The 16,141-nt window shown below is 40.7% G+C and overlaps 1 protein-coding gene across 6 annotated transcripts in view; it reads left to right on the forward strand.

Annotated features, from left to right (window-relative positions):
- Positions 1 to 16,141, forward strand: part of ptpn11b (protein tyrosine phosphatase non-receptor type 11b) — a 133,667-nt gene that overhangs the window by 99,740 nt on the left and 17,786 nt on the right. For all 6 annotated transcript variants that reach the window (XM_078557871.1, XM_078557873.1, XM_078557868.1 and 3 more), the window contains exons 5-9: positions 3,220 to 3,336; positions 5,898 to 6,011; positions 7,034 to 7,130; positions 7,628 to 7,707; positions 13,265 to 13,408. In XM_078557871.1, the coding sequence (XP_078413997.1) occupies positions 3,220 to 3,336; positions 5,898 to 6,011; positions 7,034 to 7,130; positions 7,628 to 7,707; positions 13,265 to 13,408 (552 nt within the window). The remainder of the gene's footprint in view (positions 1 to 3,219; positions 3,337 to 5,897; positions 6,012 to 7,033; positions 7,131 to 7,627; positions 7,708 to 13,264; positions 13,409 to 16,141) is intronic.

The following is a 16,141-nucleotide window of genomic DNA, read 5'->3' on the forward strand; positions in this document are numbered from 1 at the left end:
TCTCCCTAGTTCTTTTACCTCAGTTCATTGATTTCCAGCATTTATCAGCAAAAATGGAATATAACAATGGTCCTTGAAGGAAGCTTTTAGAAAGGAAATTACAATTAATATCAATAAAGTGTCTGGCTTAATCTGGAAGTAAGTATTCCCATCAATTATTCTTTTACAAATGTTTTCCTTTGTAATGGTTTAAATTTAGCTCAGAAGAGTGCAGAAGTGATATTAGCAGTATGTAAATTTCTAACTAAGAAAGGGAGAGGAGCAGAATGAGAGGAAAATTGCTCAAGTATGTCCTGTAAATAAAAAGCAGGATAAATCCAACGCAGCCAATTACTGCCCCATCAGTCTACTCTCAATCATCAGTAAAGTAATGGAAAGGGTCATCAACAGTGCTATCAAACAGCACTTGCTTAGCAATAACCTGCTCACTGATGCACAGTTTGGGTTCCGTCAGGGCCACTCAGCTCTTGACCTCGTTACAGCCTTGGTTTAAACATGGATAAAAGCGCTGAACTCCCAAGGTGAGGTGAGAGTGACTGCCCTTGACATCAATGCCACATTTGATCGAGTGTGCAATCAAGGATCCCTAATAAAACTGGAGTCACTGGGAATCGGGGGGAAACTCTGCTGGCTGGCGTTATATCTAGCACGAAGGAAGATGGCTGTAGTTGTTGCAGGAGTTTCTCAAGGTAGTGTCCTGGGCCCAACCAACTTCAGCTGCTTCATCAGTGACCTTCCTTCCATCATAAAGCCAGAAGTGGGAATGTTTGCTGCTGATTTCACAATGTTCAGTACCATTCGTGTACCTACACCACATGGACTGTAGCGGTTCAAGAAGACAGCTCCCCACCACCTTCTCAAGGGCAACTAGGGATGGGCAATAAATGCTGACCCAGCCAGCGAAACCCACATCCTGTGAATGAATAAAAAAAAAATGAACATTTTCTTGAGGATTATGAATTACTTTAAAGCCACTGCTCGCTTAAGGAGAATATTAATCATTATAGTTATGATGAAAGAAGTCTACAGAGAATAGTTGTGCTGTAATACAGTAAAGGGTTTCTGACTGAAGGTCATGATGATAAAATCTGAAACTGAGAGAGTAAGTTTCCAAGCAGTTCATGTAAGTTCATGAAATTGTTTTACTATCCATCATTTACTTTCCTGCAACTGTTACAGTCTAGAGAAATTATAGAATCTGAGGCATTCCCTTGATTCAACAAGTAAAATAAATTTGACTATCACTGACAATCCAGTCACATGACTCATGAAACCCAACTGCCTGACATTATCAATGTCTCCTCCCCGAAAAATACTGAAAACAGCAGAACCAGAGATTGTTGGTGGGTGAGTATGTGAAGTTAATTGCTCATTTGTAAGGATATGGCATTTGATGATGCAATCATTCATTCGACCATCCCTATGAAGCCAAAAACAAAAAGCTAAAAGCTACTGCGGATGCTGGAAATCCAAAACAAAAACAGAATTACCTGGAAAAACTCAGCAGGTCTGGCAGCATCGGCGGAGAAGAAATCAGTTAACGTTTCGAGCCTTCATGGCCCTTCGGCAGAACTGAAGCATAGTTAGAAGAAGGGAGAAATATAAATTGGTTTAAGGTGGGTGCGGGGGTGGGGGGGGGGGGGGGTGGGGGGAGAGAGAGAGACATCGAGGGTGTGGTGATTGTGGAGATGAGCAGATAATCAAAAGATGTCACAGACAAAAGGGTCAAAGAGGTGTTTTGTCTGAGAAAAGTGCATTCGTTGCTCCCAATGCGGTCTCCTCTACATTGGAGAGACCAAACGCAAACTGGGCGACCGTTTTGCGGAACACCTGCGGTCTGTCCGCAAGAAAGACCCAAACCTCCCTGTCGCTTGCCATTTTAACACTCCACCCTGTTCTCTTGCCCACATGTCTGTCCTTGGCTTGCTGCATTGTTCCAGTGAAGCCCAACGCAAACTGGAGGAACAGCACCTCATCTTCCGACTAGGCACTTTACAGCCTTCCGGGCTGAATATTGAATTCAACAACTTTAGATCTTAAACTCCCCCTCCCCTCATCCCCACCCCGTTTCTTCCCCCCCCCCCCGCTTTTTTTTTTCAATAATTTATATAGATTCTTCTTTCCCCACCTATTTCCATTATTTTTAAATCTAAAACTAAAACCTTGTTAGCCTTTCCACCCCACCCCCACTAGAGCTGTACTTTGAATATCCTGTCTTCCATTCTTAATTAGCACTTTTCTCAGACAAAACACCTCTTCGACCCTTTTGTCTGTGACATCTTTTGATTATCTGCTCATCTCCACAATCACCACACCCTCGATGTCTCTCTCTCTCTCTCTCTCTCTCTTCCCCACCCCCCCCGCACCCACCTTAAACCAATTTATATTTCTCCCTTCTTCTAACTATGCTTCAGTTCTGCCGAAGGGCCATGAAGGCTCGAAACATTAACTGATTTCTTCTCCGCCGATGCTGCTAGACCTGCTGAGTTTTTCCAGGTAATTCTGTTTTTGTTTTGGATCCCTATGAAGCCATTGAACTTCTTGCGGGACTGCATTCAGCCCCTCAGGGCTACACTGTGGACATTAACCACAATGGATATCTGTTCCCTTTCCTTTGCGGTGTCTAACTGGAGGATGTTTGGATATAGGATCTCTCTTCATATTCACCACCTCCTGCACCAAGCCTCCAGTGCTGCATTGGAGAACTTTGGAGCACACTCTCTACCTTGAGGATCTTTCAGTACTTTTCCTGCTCAGATGCTCTTCCACAGCCACTTGCAGCACCTGCTGCAATAAAATGCCCTTCCCCTTTAAGAAATGGAGGCTGGCTTTAAACAATGCAGGCTAGCTTTAAGTGATGCCAGCCTCTCTCAATTTTGCCCCCATGCCAGGGCGTGCAGCCATCCATTAGTGCACTTAGCGCTGGATGCACATTATAGTCACCGTAATGGATGGACAGCCCAAAGTTTGCATGCTACCTGCATCAGAAGGAATGGGCTTGGGTTAATTGTGCATCATGATTTCCAGCCCTGTTTTTGGGCCTTGCTGAACTTTGAAAGCCCATGTATATACAACCAGCTCCTTAATATTAAATTTACAATAAACCTCTCCTTAAAATCTCAGACAGAGTATATTGGGCTCCAAACTTCTCGACATATTGATATTCTATATTTCAAGCCATCTGAGAATTTAATCAGTCTGCTTTGTGTATTGATGTAGGATGGGAGGTATGATGTTGGTGGAGGTGAAAGATTTGACACACTTACTGACCTGGTGGAGCACTACAAAAAAAACCCAATGGTAGAAGTTTCTGGAATTGTCGTCCACCTTAAACAGGTATGGTATTTGTTCTTTTAAGAGGTAGGTTTATTTACTTCTGGATACTTTTCCATGGTGTTAACTTATTTTTGATAAGGCACAAAAAGGGAATCTGACACATGCACCATTTATATTTTAATATTTTTCATTTGTAACATAAGAACCTGGGGTGTTGGATTCAAATATTATTATTATTATTATTGTTATATCAATGCGTGTGTGCATCTATTATCATAGAATCATTAAATGATGCAGCACAGGAAGCCATTCAGTCCATCATGCCTGTTCCTGCATTTTGGTAAAGCTATCCAGCTTGTCTGCTTCCTCACTCTTTCCCCATAGTCCTGTAAATGTTTTGTCTTTTGTAAGTTGTTGTTGGATTTGCTTCCACCCACCCTTTCAGGCAACATATTCCAGATCTTAACAACTCGCTATGTTTAAAAATAAAATATTCTGTCATGTTGCCTTTGGTTCTTTTGCCATTCACCTTAATTCTGTGGTATCCTCTCATTATCCCTTCTGCTACTGGAAACAGTTTCTTCTTATTTCATTACCACAACCATTAACAATGTCGAACACCTGTATCAAATCTCCTCTTAACCGTCTCTGTTCTAAGGAGAGCAGCCTGAACGTCTTTGTCCCTTCGCATAACTAAAGTCCCTCATTTCAGGTACCATTTATAGCAAACCTGTTCTGCCTCTCTTAGGCTTGATATCCTTCCTAAAGTGTAGTGTCCAGAATTGTTCACAGTACTCCAGCTAAGGCTAAGCCAGTGTTTTACAAAGGTGTGGCATAACTCCTTTGTATCTTTATCCTCTACTAATAAAGCTAAGGATCACAAATGCTTTTTTAACAGCCTTCTCAACTTGTCCTGTCACCTTCAAAGATTTGTATACTATTCACCCTTGGGTGTCTCTGTTCCTGCACCCCTTTTAAAATTGCATTTTTTTTTGTATTACTCCTGCTCGTTCCTCCTGCCAAAATGTATCGCCTCACGTTTCTGTGTTAAATTTCATCTGCCAAGTGACTGCCTTTTTCATCAGACTGTCTTAATTCCTCCTGAAGTCTGTGACTATAAATCTTGGCTTGTCATATCAGTATCTTAATCCTTTATAAGATTTCCCAAGAACTTGGTAAGTGACCTTTTATCATCAGAATCTTTACACTAGTTAATAAGGAAACTGTTGTCCGTTGCGAATGTGACTGCCTCCCTAGCTGTGATTGGAATGAAAATTTCTGAATGTTTGTAACAGCTAAAAAGGTGAAATCCGTAATACTATTAAAAAAAAAACACCTACCGAGTACATGGACATAATAACTATGGCTTTCCTTGTGCTTCAGGGAAGGTGAACAAATGTGACTTTGTTGCAAGTTAATGTGCCTACCAATCGGTTATTATTTTGATCAGTGTTTTCAAAATTACTGCCTTTTTAAAAAATAAACTTAGTTGGAAGTGCCATATATGTTTTTTCCTTTTAATCATTGGGCTTGGAAAGTGTAAGACCATAAGGATTTTTAGGAACTGGATAAAGTCCGCAGAATCAACAAGAACAAGCCTATCCGGTTTTGATCCATTTCAGCTACTTTCTATCAACCTTCTCATCATGTGCCTCAGTTCCTTTTGTAGTTAAATATTTCTAAATAACTCGGTGCACAGTACCAGTTACAGCTACTATGTCACATAATTTAGTCTGCTAATATAATCATTTTTAAAGCTTATTCTTTTCCTTTACTGCAGCCAGATACAGGGCTGGAAGTTATATAGATTTGTTCACAATCATTCCTAAACATCTTTTCTTGATCAGCAAACTTATGTCTATTGAACTTAATACATGTTCCTTATGGCCCCCTGTTCATATGCTAATTATTTAAATTATTCACATTAGATTGCACCTGCCATCTATTTACCTAAAACATCTAAATCCTTTAGAAATTGGTTACATTGTGTCTTATTTATTATTTTCTGTCCCCTAATTTAAGCATGAATAAACTTGGACAGTTTGCAAAAGATGCCCTCATCCTAATCATTAATGGGGTACCAAGACAATAACATTTTCTTTTGTACAGCGATGCCTAATTAGTATAGCAAAGATTCTGTAGCATGCAATTCAATTTTTGAAGGGCATATTTTAAAATTTATTTTTAGAGTTGCACTAGTTCAAAGAATGTGGGAGAAGCACAGAAAAATTGTGCACTTCCAGCCCATGAAATTTCTATCCATTTTTATTAATTAACAGAAAACCACGGGCTGGCAATGTTTAGTTTTACATTATTTTCTCCTAGCGTGCACTAAGGAACAACAACAGTGATACTTTTACCCTTAATATACATAGTTTAAAAGAACATCTCTGCAAATTCCTACATATAGCACACATTCCTACATGACTCTGGCATTGTTCAGATGCAAAATTAAGAGATTAATGCTTCTATTCTGGAAAAATGCATGGCTGAGAGTTGAAGTTCTCCCTCAAAGTAACACAAGAAACAACTGCTGTTTTAATTATTTCTGTTTGATATTGCCTGTTCATTTGAATTAACTGAAAAAATTGTCATTTTAATGGAACGACCTTTTTTCACAGCCATTTAATGCTACAAGAATAAATGCTGCAAACATAGAGAATCGAGTGAAGGAACTCAATAAAACAGCAGATAACACAGAAAAGGCCAAGCAAGGCTTTTGGGAAGAGTTTGAGGTAAGTAAGGTTATATATGTATATTTTTTAATACACAAAACACCACAAGCTGGCATAAGAACACAAGAAGTAGGAGCTAGATAGATCATTTGGCCCTTTGCGCTTGCTCTGCTATTCAACAAGATCATGGCTAATCTACCTCAATTGTACCTTGCCCCATATCCCTTAATAGCCTTAGTACCCAAAAATCTATTGACCTCTGCCTTGAATATACTCAAAGACTGAGCATCCACAGCTTACTGAGGTCTACAAGTCTCTGACCTCCCCATGTAACCTGTCCACCCCATTACAATAAAACATTTTTTTTTTTTAGATAGTTTCCCAACTTTGTTTAGTGCCATGTCTTATTTTAATCTGCTTAAAGATATTTTGATGCTTCTTTAGTTCAGGTTGCAAAAGATTGATGTCTATCAATCACTAAAACCAATTCCCTTAACCTGACAGCAAGGTTGTAGATCTGCAACAAGGTGTGTCTAAATTTTTAGCAATGTATGCACATTGAAATGTAAAGGCATCACGCTTCCTTGACCTGAACTGCTGTAGTGGCAAATATAAAAATGTTGTAAATCAGCCATTTTGCCAAACTTGTCTTAACCTCTTGATTAGATTTTACACAAAAATTGCATTGCAATATCTTTTTCAATAGGCTGTAATACCTTTTAAAAATAAAACACTGTAGTACCTGGATTTCTTGTTTTCTTGAATTCAGGTACTTCACGTATTCTTGCCCACAACAGTAGTTTGACCCTGCCAGAACGTCAGAGTAGGAAGATCAAAGGGGAATGAGACTCATTTCAGCATCCCACAAAATCAAGAAGCGCACACCAGTCTACATGATTATTTGATTGTAATTAAAGGTCATCTACATATCACAGATCAAAAAGTAACCAAAGTTCTGTGCAATGTAATAAATATTCTCCAAATCAATCCATCCCATCAAAGGAAGGTCCAGTTAACTGGATTTAATTGTGAGAAGTTCCTTCAAGCACATCATATGCATCTTTTGCAATTTTCTTCAACAGCTTCTTCAGCAACAAGAATATAAACTACTATATAGCAGAAAAGAGGGACAGAGAATAGAAAACAAAAGCAAGAACAGATACAAAAATATTTTACCATGTAAGTGGACTTTACTTCCCGGTTTGTGTCAGCATTCTCATTCTCTGTGATCCATAGGAAGGCAAGTCTTCAAAATTAAAACTCTATTCAATGAGAAAATGGGCATGTTCATCAAACCTGTGACAGAAAGCATGCTGTTATAAATTGATGCTATGCTTCCATTCATGGATGTCCATTGCTGAGTTTTTTTCGCCATTTTATACAGATGACGACAGTTAAAGTAGAGATTGAATTTATATTTCCAAATTTTCTTACACTGCCAATACCAACTGCAGTGAAATGTTGCAGGGGGCACAGTTACAATGAACTGTTTCCTGTGAGCTTGTATGAGTTTAGTTGTGCCCATCTCAGCACAGTTCTTTGATGTCTAACAAACTTGTACTAATTCACAGAATGCAAGTTTGCCATCATAGACCTGTAACTTTATAAAAAGATATTGCGGGTATAGGTTCAAGGACTTTATACTAATTGTGTTAATTATTTATTTCTTGCTGTAGTTGATAATACCAGAGTTACACTGAAGGAAGTGGATGAAACAATACTGGGATCAGATTATATAAATGCCAATAATATCACAGTAAGTATCTGTTCTCCTTCATGATGGTTTGTAGTGACTTAATTCTCGATTCTAATTTTAACCTGATGGCTGGTTATATCTTACCTTATGTATTTTGTTCAACATCAAAAAAGCAGTATGGAATCTAGAAATTCAGTCCCGTGGATATTTGGCCTATTCCACTGCGCTTGTGATGGTAAAGGTATTTGATTAATACGTTAATCAAACTACTCTATTTAAAACTAACAGAACATGATGGGCTGAAAAAATAATATCCTTGCTATGGCAACTAAGAGCCAGATTTTGGCTACCTGAGGCCAGTAGCTTGAGTCAGAGAATTCCCCGCCTCTCTAAAGAGTACCCTGAAACACAGGATTTTCACTCTTGGGTTGGGGGTGCGGAGATGATGGTGGTGAGGAGACAGCTACAGGATACAGTTGGGCTGCTGACCCCAGAAACAAAATGCCGAGGCAAATTGGTTAGAAGGCCTGTCTCAGTTCTCTGGGACTTTCTCCCAGTTGTTTTAGCAGCTGTTAGGCCCTGTAGCCCTCACCTTTCATCACCCACATTCATGGCTCCTCATACCTTCCATGCAACGTCCATAGTCACTCACCCATTATCCACCAAGGGCAGACCTCAGGAGCCATTTGGAGATGAAAAAAAACTTCTAACAATCATATACAGCTCTCACTCATATACACTTGATAGTGGAAAAAAAACCTGCCATTCATAAAATGCATTTCCTCAAGTGATTAATCTCTTATCTAAACAAACTTGTAGTCAGACCCCACATCAAAGACAGCTAATTCTTTAAAAGTCTCTTTAAACTGTCAATTTAATTCAGAACACCCTGCTGAGATAATTGTGGCTTTTGAAATTCAGCCAAGCATTCATAATGGCATAATGATCAGGTATGAACCCTGATTGATATATATCGTTGATCGGTAAATGATGGGGATATGGTGAATTGAACAGTGACTGAGGTGAGACAAAAACAGAAAATGCTGGGAAAACTCAGCAGGTCTAACAGCATCTGTGGAGGGAAAGACAGAGTTAACATTTCAAGTCCGTATGACTTTTTCAGAGCTAAAGAAAAGTAAGAATGTGATTAAATTTATACTGTTTAAGGGGGATGGAGCAGGTAAAACTGGATTTGAAGGCCAGCGATAGTTGGAGGCAAAGCAGAGATGTCATGAACAAAAGGACAAAGGGGTGTGGCTATGGGTACCCACATGGGCCCCAGTTATACCTGTCCCTTAATGGGGTACGTGGAATGTTCCTTGTTCCAGTCCTACTCAGGCCCCCTCCCACAACTCTATTTTCAGTACATCGATGACTGTTTCGGTGCTACTTCATGCTCTTGTCTGGACCTGGAAAAGTGTATCAATTTTGCTTCCAATTTCCACCCCTCCATCACCTTCGCATTGTCCATCTCAGACACTTCCCTTCCTTGTACTCTCTGTCTCAATTTCTAGTGATAGGCTGTCCACCAATATTCATTACAAGCCCACCGACTCCCACAGCTACCTCAACTACAGCTCCTCACACCGTTTCCTGTAAGGACTCCATCCCATTCTCTCAGTTCCTTCGCCTCCAATGCATCTGTTCCAATGATGCCACTTTCCAAAACGGCACTTCTGACATGTCTCCCTTCTTCCTTAACCGAGGTTTCCCACCCACGGTGGTTGACAGGGCCCTCAACCATGTCAGACCCATCTCCCGCGCCTCTGCCCACACACCTCTCCCTCCCAGAACCATGATAGTGTCTCCCTTGTCCTCACTTTTCACCCCACCAGTTTCCGCATTCAAAGGATCATCCTCTGCCATTTCTGCCAGCTCCAGCATGATGCCACCACCAAACACATCTCCCCTTCACCCCACCCTGTCAGCATTCCGTAGGGACCGTTCCCTCTAGGACACAGTGGTCTACTCCTCCATCACCCCTAACACCTCATCCCCCACCCACGGCACCTTCTGCGATTGCATGGGAAGGTGCAACACCTGCCCCTTTATCTTCTCCCTTCTCATGTCCAAGGGCCCAAACACTCCTTTCAGGTGAAGCAGTGCTTCACTTGCTCCTCCTTCAATTTGGTCTACTGCGTTCGCTGCTGCCAATGTGGTCTCCTCTACATTGGGGAGACCAAACGCAGACTGGGTGACTGCTTTGCAAAACACCTTCGGACTGTCCGCACGCATGACCCAGACCTGTCACTTGTCACTTCAACACACCACCCTGCTCTCATGCCCACATATCTGCCCTGGACCTGCTGCAGTGTTCCAATGAAGCCCAACACAAACTGAAGAAACAGCACCTCATCTTCCAATTAGGCGCTTTACAGCCTTCCGGACTTAACAATAAGTTCAGCAACTTCAGACCACGAACTCTCACCTCCATCCTCAACGCTTTTTTTATCCCCTTTTTTTCAATATTCATTTTTAACTTATAATTTTTTTATCCGCATTTTCATTTTTATTTATTTTCATTTTTATTCAATGTTTTTATCCTAATTTTTTATCCTATTTTTGATCTTTTTTCCCTACCACCGCCCCCTCCCCCCACCCTATCCCCGCTAGGTCCATCTGTCATTTGTTCATGTTGTTCTTTCCAGAGTGCTTACCCTTGTCCGGACATTATCACATTCTGCTTTCTATCCTTAATGCTACCATCAGCACCTCCTTTAGCCTGTACCACTACCGTTAACACCCCTTTGTCCTTTTGTTCATGACGTCTCTCCTTTGCCTCCACCTGTCACTGACCTATCCATCTTCACCTGCTCCACCTCCCCTTAAACAACGTAAATTTCATAACATTTTTACTTCTCTTTAGCTCTGAAGAAGAGTCATATGGACTCGAAACATTAACTCTGTCTTTCTCTCCACTGATGCTGTTAGACCTGCTAAGTTATTCCAGAATTTTGTGTTTTTGTTTCAGATTTCCAGCATCCGCAGTATTTTGCTTTTATCTTAGTGTCTGAGGTGAGTATCGCAATCACTATGATATGATAGTTCACTGATCTTGTCCAGTTGTGAGGTCATTAAACTACTCAAGATACTACATCAAGGTCCTCGAGCTTGACTTGTGGCATTGACCCCCAGAGCTATTTGTTCCCACTATCTTTTGCACATGTGTCTGAAGGGTCTCCTGGTCCCCATCTCCTGTCCCATCCACCTCCTCCACCAAGGTGTCCAGTGCAACCTCTAAAAACTTGTAGTCCCATGTTACGCCATTCTTCAATGTTTCCCAGGTCAGAGTCACTTCCTGTATGACTGCCAGCACCTGCCCCAGCCACCCCTTTAAGCAGTGCTGGTAAGCTTTAAAGTGGTGCTCGCTGCCCATGATACTCTTTTTGAGTTATCAACAGTCACAGATTGCAACTCTTTCGAGTACAATCACAGTTCCTGGTTTCCGGGAGTGGGACATGAACCCACAACCCTCTGATTCAAAGGTGAGGGTGCTATGAACTGAGCCACAGCTGACTGCCCATGATGTTGGGCCCCTGTTGATGTGTCCTGGAAATTAACGGAATGGTTAGCACTGGCTGGATGCTGAAATCATTGAAATGGGCAGGCAGAACAAAGTTGGTGTGCTGCTTGCATTGCAATCAGCTGGTGCAGATTAATCACTTATAATGATCCCCTCCCCTGTTTTCAGGACTATCCAATTTAGCACTCATTATGTTATCCAAAGGCTGCCTGTCCCCAGTCATTTACAGATGATTGGATGGAATATCGTTACCATGAAATTCAAGCAAACCCAGTTCCTCCCCATGGAGGGTATCTGGGTATTTCTAATTAACCTTAACGTGTACAATTGCAGATAACTGTAATTGATCCAATAGCCTATTTTGGATGTGTGCCAAAACAAGGGAAACCAGTGGTGCAGCTGTTTACTGTGCTAATATACTACTCAAGGCAAATCAATGCGCAGATTGGGTCTGTACCCAGGCATCCTATGCCAATATGGAGCAGCTGGTAAAACTCAACTCAGTTATTTTCCCACAGCTACAGGAAGTTGGAGCGTTATTCACATGGGGCTACTCTCCAGTACATCCTGGAGTCTCCAAGAATGGATGATTAATCTCCTGCTTTGAGCAACCTGGGAGAAAATAGGGAAGTAGAGTTTGCGGTGCACACATTCCACCTGTGGTTTGTGCACACCTGTAGACTTTCTTTGCCTGTTTGCAATGGCTGGCCAGTTCTTGGAACCTCACCCACAAGGCATGACTGATTCTGGCACCAAACCTTTCACACCACCAGTTTCATAACTCAAAGGCTGAGGTACAGGACAGTCAACACTGAGAAAATGACTGTCATGGTAGTCTAAGTTCTCGGTTAGCAATAGGCTCGGCTTTGTTTTTATATCAGTCCAAATGGTGTTATTTATAACTGCAGTTTCAGCATTTTAGCATAGATATTAATCTTAATATCATAGTAATATTCATAGTAATTACAAGAATTTCTGTCTTCTCCATGGATTCCAGTCTAACAGTAAATAAATGCTTGACAATTAATTCCTGCTGTTTCTTCTTCCAAAACATATTTTCATAGTAAATTAAGGAATTGAAATAAATACCGAATGACAGACAAGTTCAGTTATTTTGATGTGATGCTGAATGTAGCAGATATATGTTGGATTATTCTTACTGAAAAAATACTGCAATCGAAATATATAATGGCTTGGCGTTTGTATCCTTAATATTATGGCGATAATAGGTAACTGATGTGATATAACAGAACCTGTTATTAAACCTGGTGCTAAGCTTACAAAATGTACAGTCTTTTTATGTGTGTGACAAAATGAAGCAGTATCATTTAAACATAGTACATTGTGATATGGTTTGCTTTATTATTGGTGAAATATGTAAACATCCTAAAAGCTTATTTTGTCATGCATTTTACTACGCATATGAATTGGGTGGGGGTGAGGTGTCGTGTGGGCAGTTGTTGCATGGGGTGTGGAAGAGGCCTGAATGTTCTTGCTGCCCAGAGCCCCAAAATTTCTTAATTTTCCCCTGATATTGCTCCATAATTATTCATATGCAAAGTTCCCAACCTCAGCTGTTACATCTGAAAGAAACGGTTGGCGCAGAGCAGTAATTCCGCCCCCCCCCCCCCCCCCCCCGCGGTACCTCCAAGTTTCCATTTCAGGGCAAATGTGGTCTGAGAAATTGCTTACCCCATTGATCCCCTGTTGATCTTATTCTTTCAGATGAACAAAACCTTTTTTTTTATATGAGAAATATCAGACTTCGTGTTAAACAAAATCACCGCGCAGTTTTGAAAAAAATTGTTGCAGATGTTTTTGGAATTTTAAGCAGATGATGAAATTTTGCTCTTAATTGTAAGCATACAATCTGACTATTGTCTCCAAATGGTAATCAATGTAAAAGTAATTTTGTCGGAATGGTAAAGAATTATGTCCACCAATTAATATTTTTCTTTTTTACAAGGCATGACAAATTGTTAGTTTGAACAATCCCTCTTGTATGTATTAGCCTTGGTGACAATCAATAAAATTTCTCATTTAAACTTGAATGCATTGGAACAACGATTTTCTTTATTCCACATGAAACTTAAGAATGGAAAAATTGGAGATGATTCCAAAAACTACATTGCAACACAAGGCTGTCTTCAGAATACAATCAATGATTTTTGGAAAATGATTTATCAGGAAAATACACACGTCATTGTCATGACAACCAAAGAAGTTGAAAGAGGAAGGGTGAGTAAACTCTTTATTCATGGATAAAATATTTATCGTATTTGGTACAGCCAAAAATAAGCTTATAATTTTTATGAAAAAAAACCCTTGAAATAATGGATTGGCTCGAATTACCATTCATTTGGAATTTATAGGCAGAATATTGTGCCTGACCCAGCCGAGTGTAAAAAGACACGCGATGATGTAGGCGAGTGTCCCAACGTCACTGCGTAGCCCCGTGATATTTTGTTCGGCGGGCGCGTGCTGGAGTCAGCAGCACACCCGCCGACAATTAAAAGGCCTATTAAGGCCATTAAAAAGGTAATTAATTTCAAATTTACGCCCGCGAAAAGCGGCCTTTGCACTTTTTAGGAAACCTCATCCACGGGCAGGATGAGGTTTCCTAAAGCAAATGAAAATAAAATAAAAATTTCACACTTGAATTAAAAAGATGCCCCTGCTCATGTGACAGAGTTACATGAGGGGACATGTTTTATGCCATTTTTTACTTTCTTCATTATTCTTTTTAAACGCGCTTCAAAAAGCAAAAGAAACCCAAAGAGTATGTTAGATTGAAGCTCTCTTTTGCACGCATACGCAAAGTTTGTGCTAGGCCCGCTTACCCGCCTCTCCCCGCCCGCACAGGCAGTGCTGCCGCTCGCGTTCCACGTTGGGTGGGCCTTAATTGGCCTGCCTGCGTAAAATCGCGGCGGGGTCCTGATCGCGGGCGGCAGCTGGCTTCCTGAGCACCCCCACCAAGGGCAAAATTCTGCCCCATAAGATTTTGTTTAATTGAAAATTTTAGCAGAAGGGCCATTGGCTATACTGCAGCTTCAGAAATTAAGAAAATAAGTGAATGTGACCTCTGTGGAACGCACACATGTTGAGACCACACCTGAGGATAGAGTCAGGCTTGGCTGTGAGGCCCTCAAGATTTAAATATCCTGCTAACTGTCGAGCTCGCATGTTTCAATTTCCATTGGAGCAGCTCTACTAAAACCGTATCAGAGCAAAATCAGTTTTGTCTCCTCCTTCCCTCTCATCAGCAGGGAATAAAAAGCAAAAGAAACCCAGAGTGTGTTAGATATGTATGAGTATGTTTAGCAAAACCGCAGAAACACATAGACTGTTTAAAGCATGCTGCAACAAAAACAGAAAATGCTGGAAAAACTCAGCAGGCCTAGCAGCATCTGTGGAGAAACAGAGTTAAAGTTTAGAGTCCTTGTGACCCTTCTTCAGAGCTGAAGAGAAGTGGAAATGTGATTAAATTTTATACTGTTTAAGGCGGGGGGTGGAGCTGGTGAAGCTGGATAGAAGGCCAGCGATAGGTGGGGACAGAGGGGAGATTGACAGAGATGTCATGAACTGAAGGACAAAGGGACTGTTAACGGTAGTGGTGAGGGCTAAAAAAGGTTCTTTAACCTGCCTTTGCTGTCATGTGCTAACTCCAGAAAACATGCAGAGCGAGTCACTTCACCAGGGTGGCCATCTCATTTGTACGAAGCTGGCAGTGTGTTATCTTAAATTTCACACCTGCTCCATGCTTCTGCTAACTCCAGGGCAAGACCGCCATCAGGGGTTGGGAAGATACCCAAATCGCCCTCCTCTGTCCCCACTTTCCTCCCGCTGCCAGACCCCATACACTTCGGCACTCCAGGACCCCATTGCAAGGGGCCAATGGTAACACTTTTTTTTAAACTTTGCCATTTTCAGGGATTTGCACAATTTAGCTGAGCTGAACTTGCTCCCACTGGATCCACTTATGCACCCAAGCATTCTTCTACCAAATTATTTACAAGAACAATTATTTGCACATATATAGCACCTTTGACATAGTAAATCGTCCCAAGGTGCTTCACAGAAAGGCTATCAAACAAAATTTGTAATTTAATGTCCTGAGAAATGTTGTTGGCTTGAAGGGTGAGGAAAGTTTGTGTCTATTCCAAAAATATTTCTTTGCATACATTCAAGTGGTCATGTTCTGTTGATGCCATAGGGGATTCCTATAAAGCTTGCTGTCTACTAAGTACTGACATTCAGAGGTCATGAATAATTGCAAAGAATTGAAGAGATACATCTGAGGAACATTCCTTACCGTGCTTTTGCTAAATAGGTCAAATATACTTTAATGTTTCATAAGTCTGGTTTCCAACAGAAACATCTTCTATGTTGAAATAAATATATGTGGGTACATTTTGTAAGGAGATGCACGAATCATGCAAATGCGTTGCCAGTTGTAGGGTGCCAGAATCCCAGGAGTCAGACTGCACTAGAAATGTGCTTCCTGTTTTTTTGTACATGGCTGGACTATATTTTCACTCCGGAGTTCTCACTCTGCTGATGTGCTTGAACTTCATTAAGGGTTTGAAAATTATATCAATGATGACAGGGCCTCCCTACTGTCCATTTTGTGTAGCTTGCCCCGGAAATGCAATATCATCACTGAAGGCTTGAATTAAAACACTTAAAGTTTTAATCCATTTGTTTGTAATTGAGTGCTTTTTTTGAGATTTTAAGTTGCTTTTGTTTAGTTTGGTGCTTTTTCCCCTACATTTTGTACTCAATGTTTGCATTGTTCTATTCTTTTTCACCTCTGACAATTGAAGGAGGTTTACAGTCTACTGATAATTCAAAGCATTATTTCACTAAAAGAATGAATGATGAAATATTTTGAATTAAGCAGTGTAAGGTGGAACTTTACTTACAAATTATTTGGCACGGCAACTTTTTTTTTAATAAGCAATTTTGAATAAA

Source organism: Cetorhinus maximus, chromosome 15 (assembly GCF_964194155.1).
Source record: "Cetorhinus maximus chromosome 15, sCetMax3.hap1.1, whole genome shotgun sequence".
NCBI lineage: Eukaryota > Metazoa > Chordata > Chondrichthyes > Lamniformes > Cetorhinidae > Cetorhinus > Cetorhinus maximus.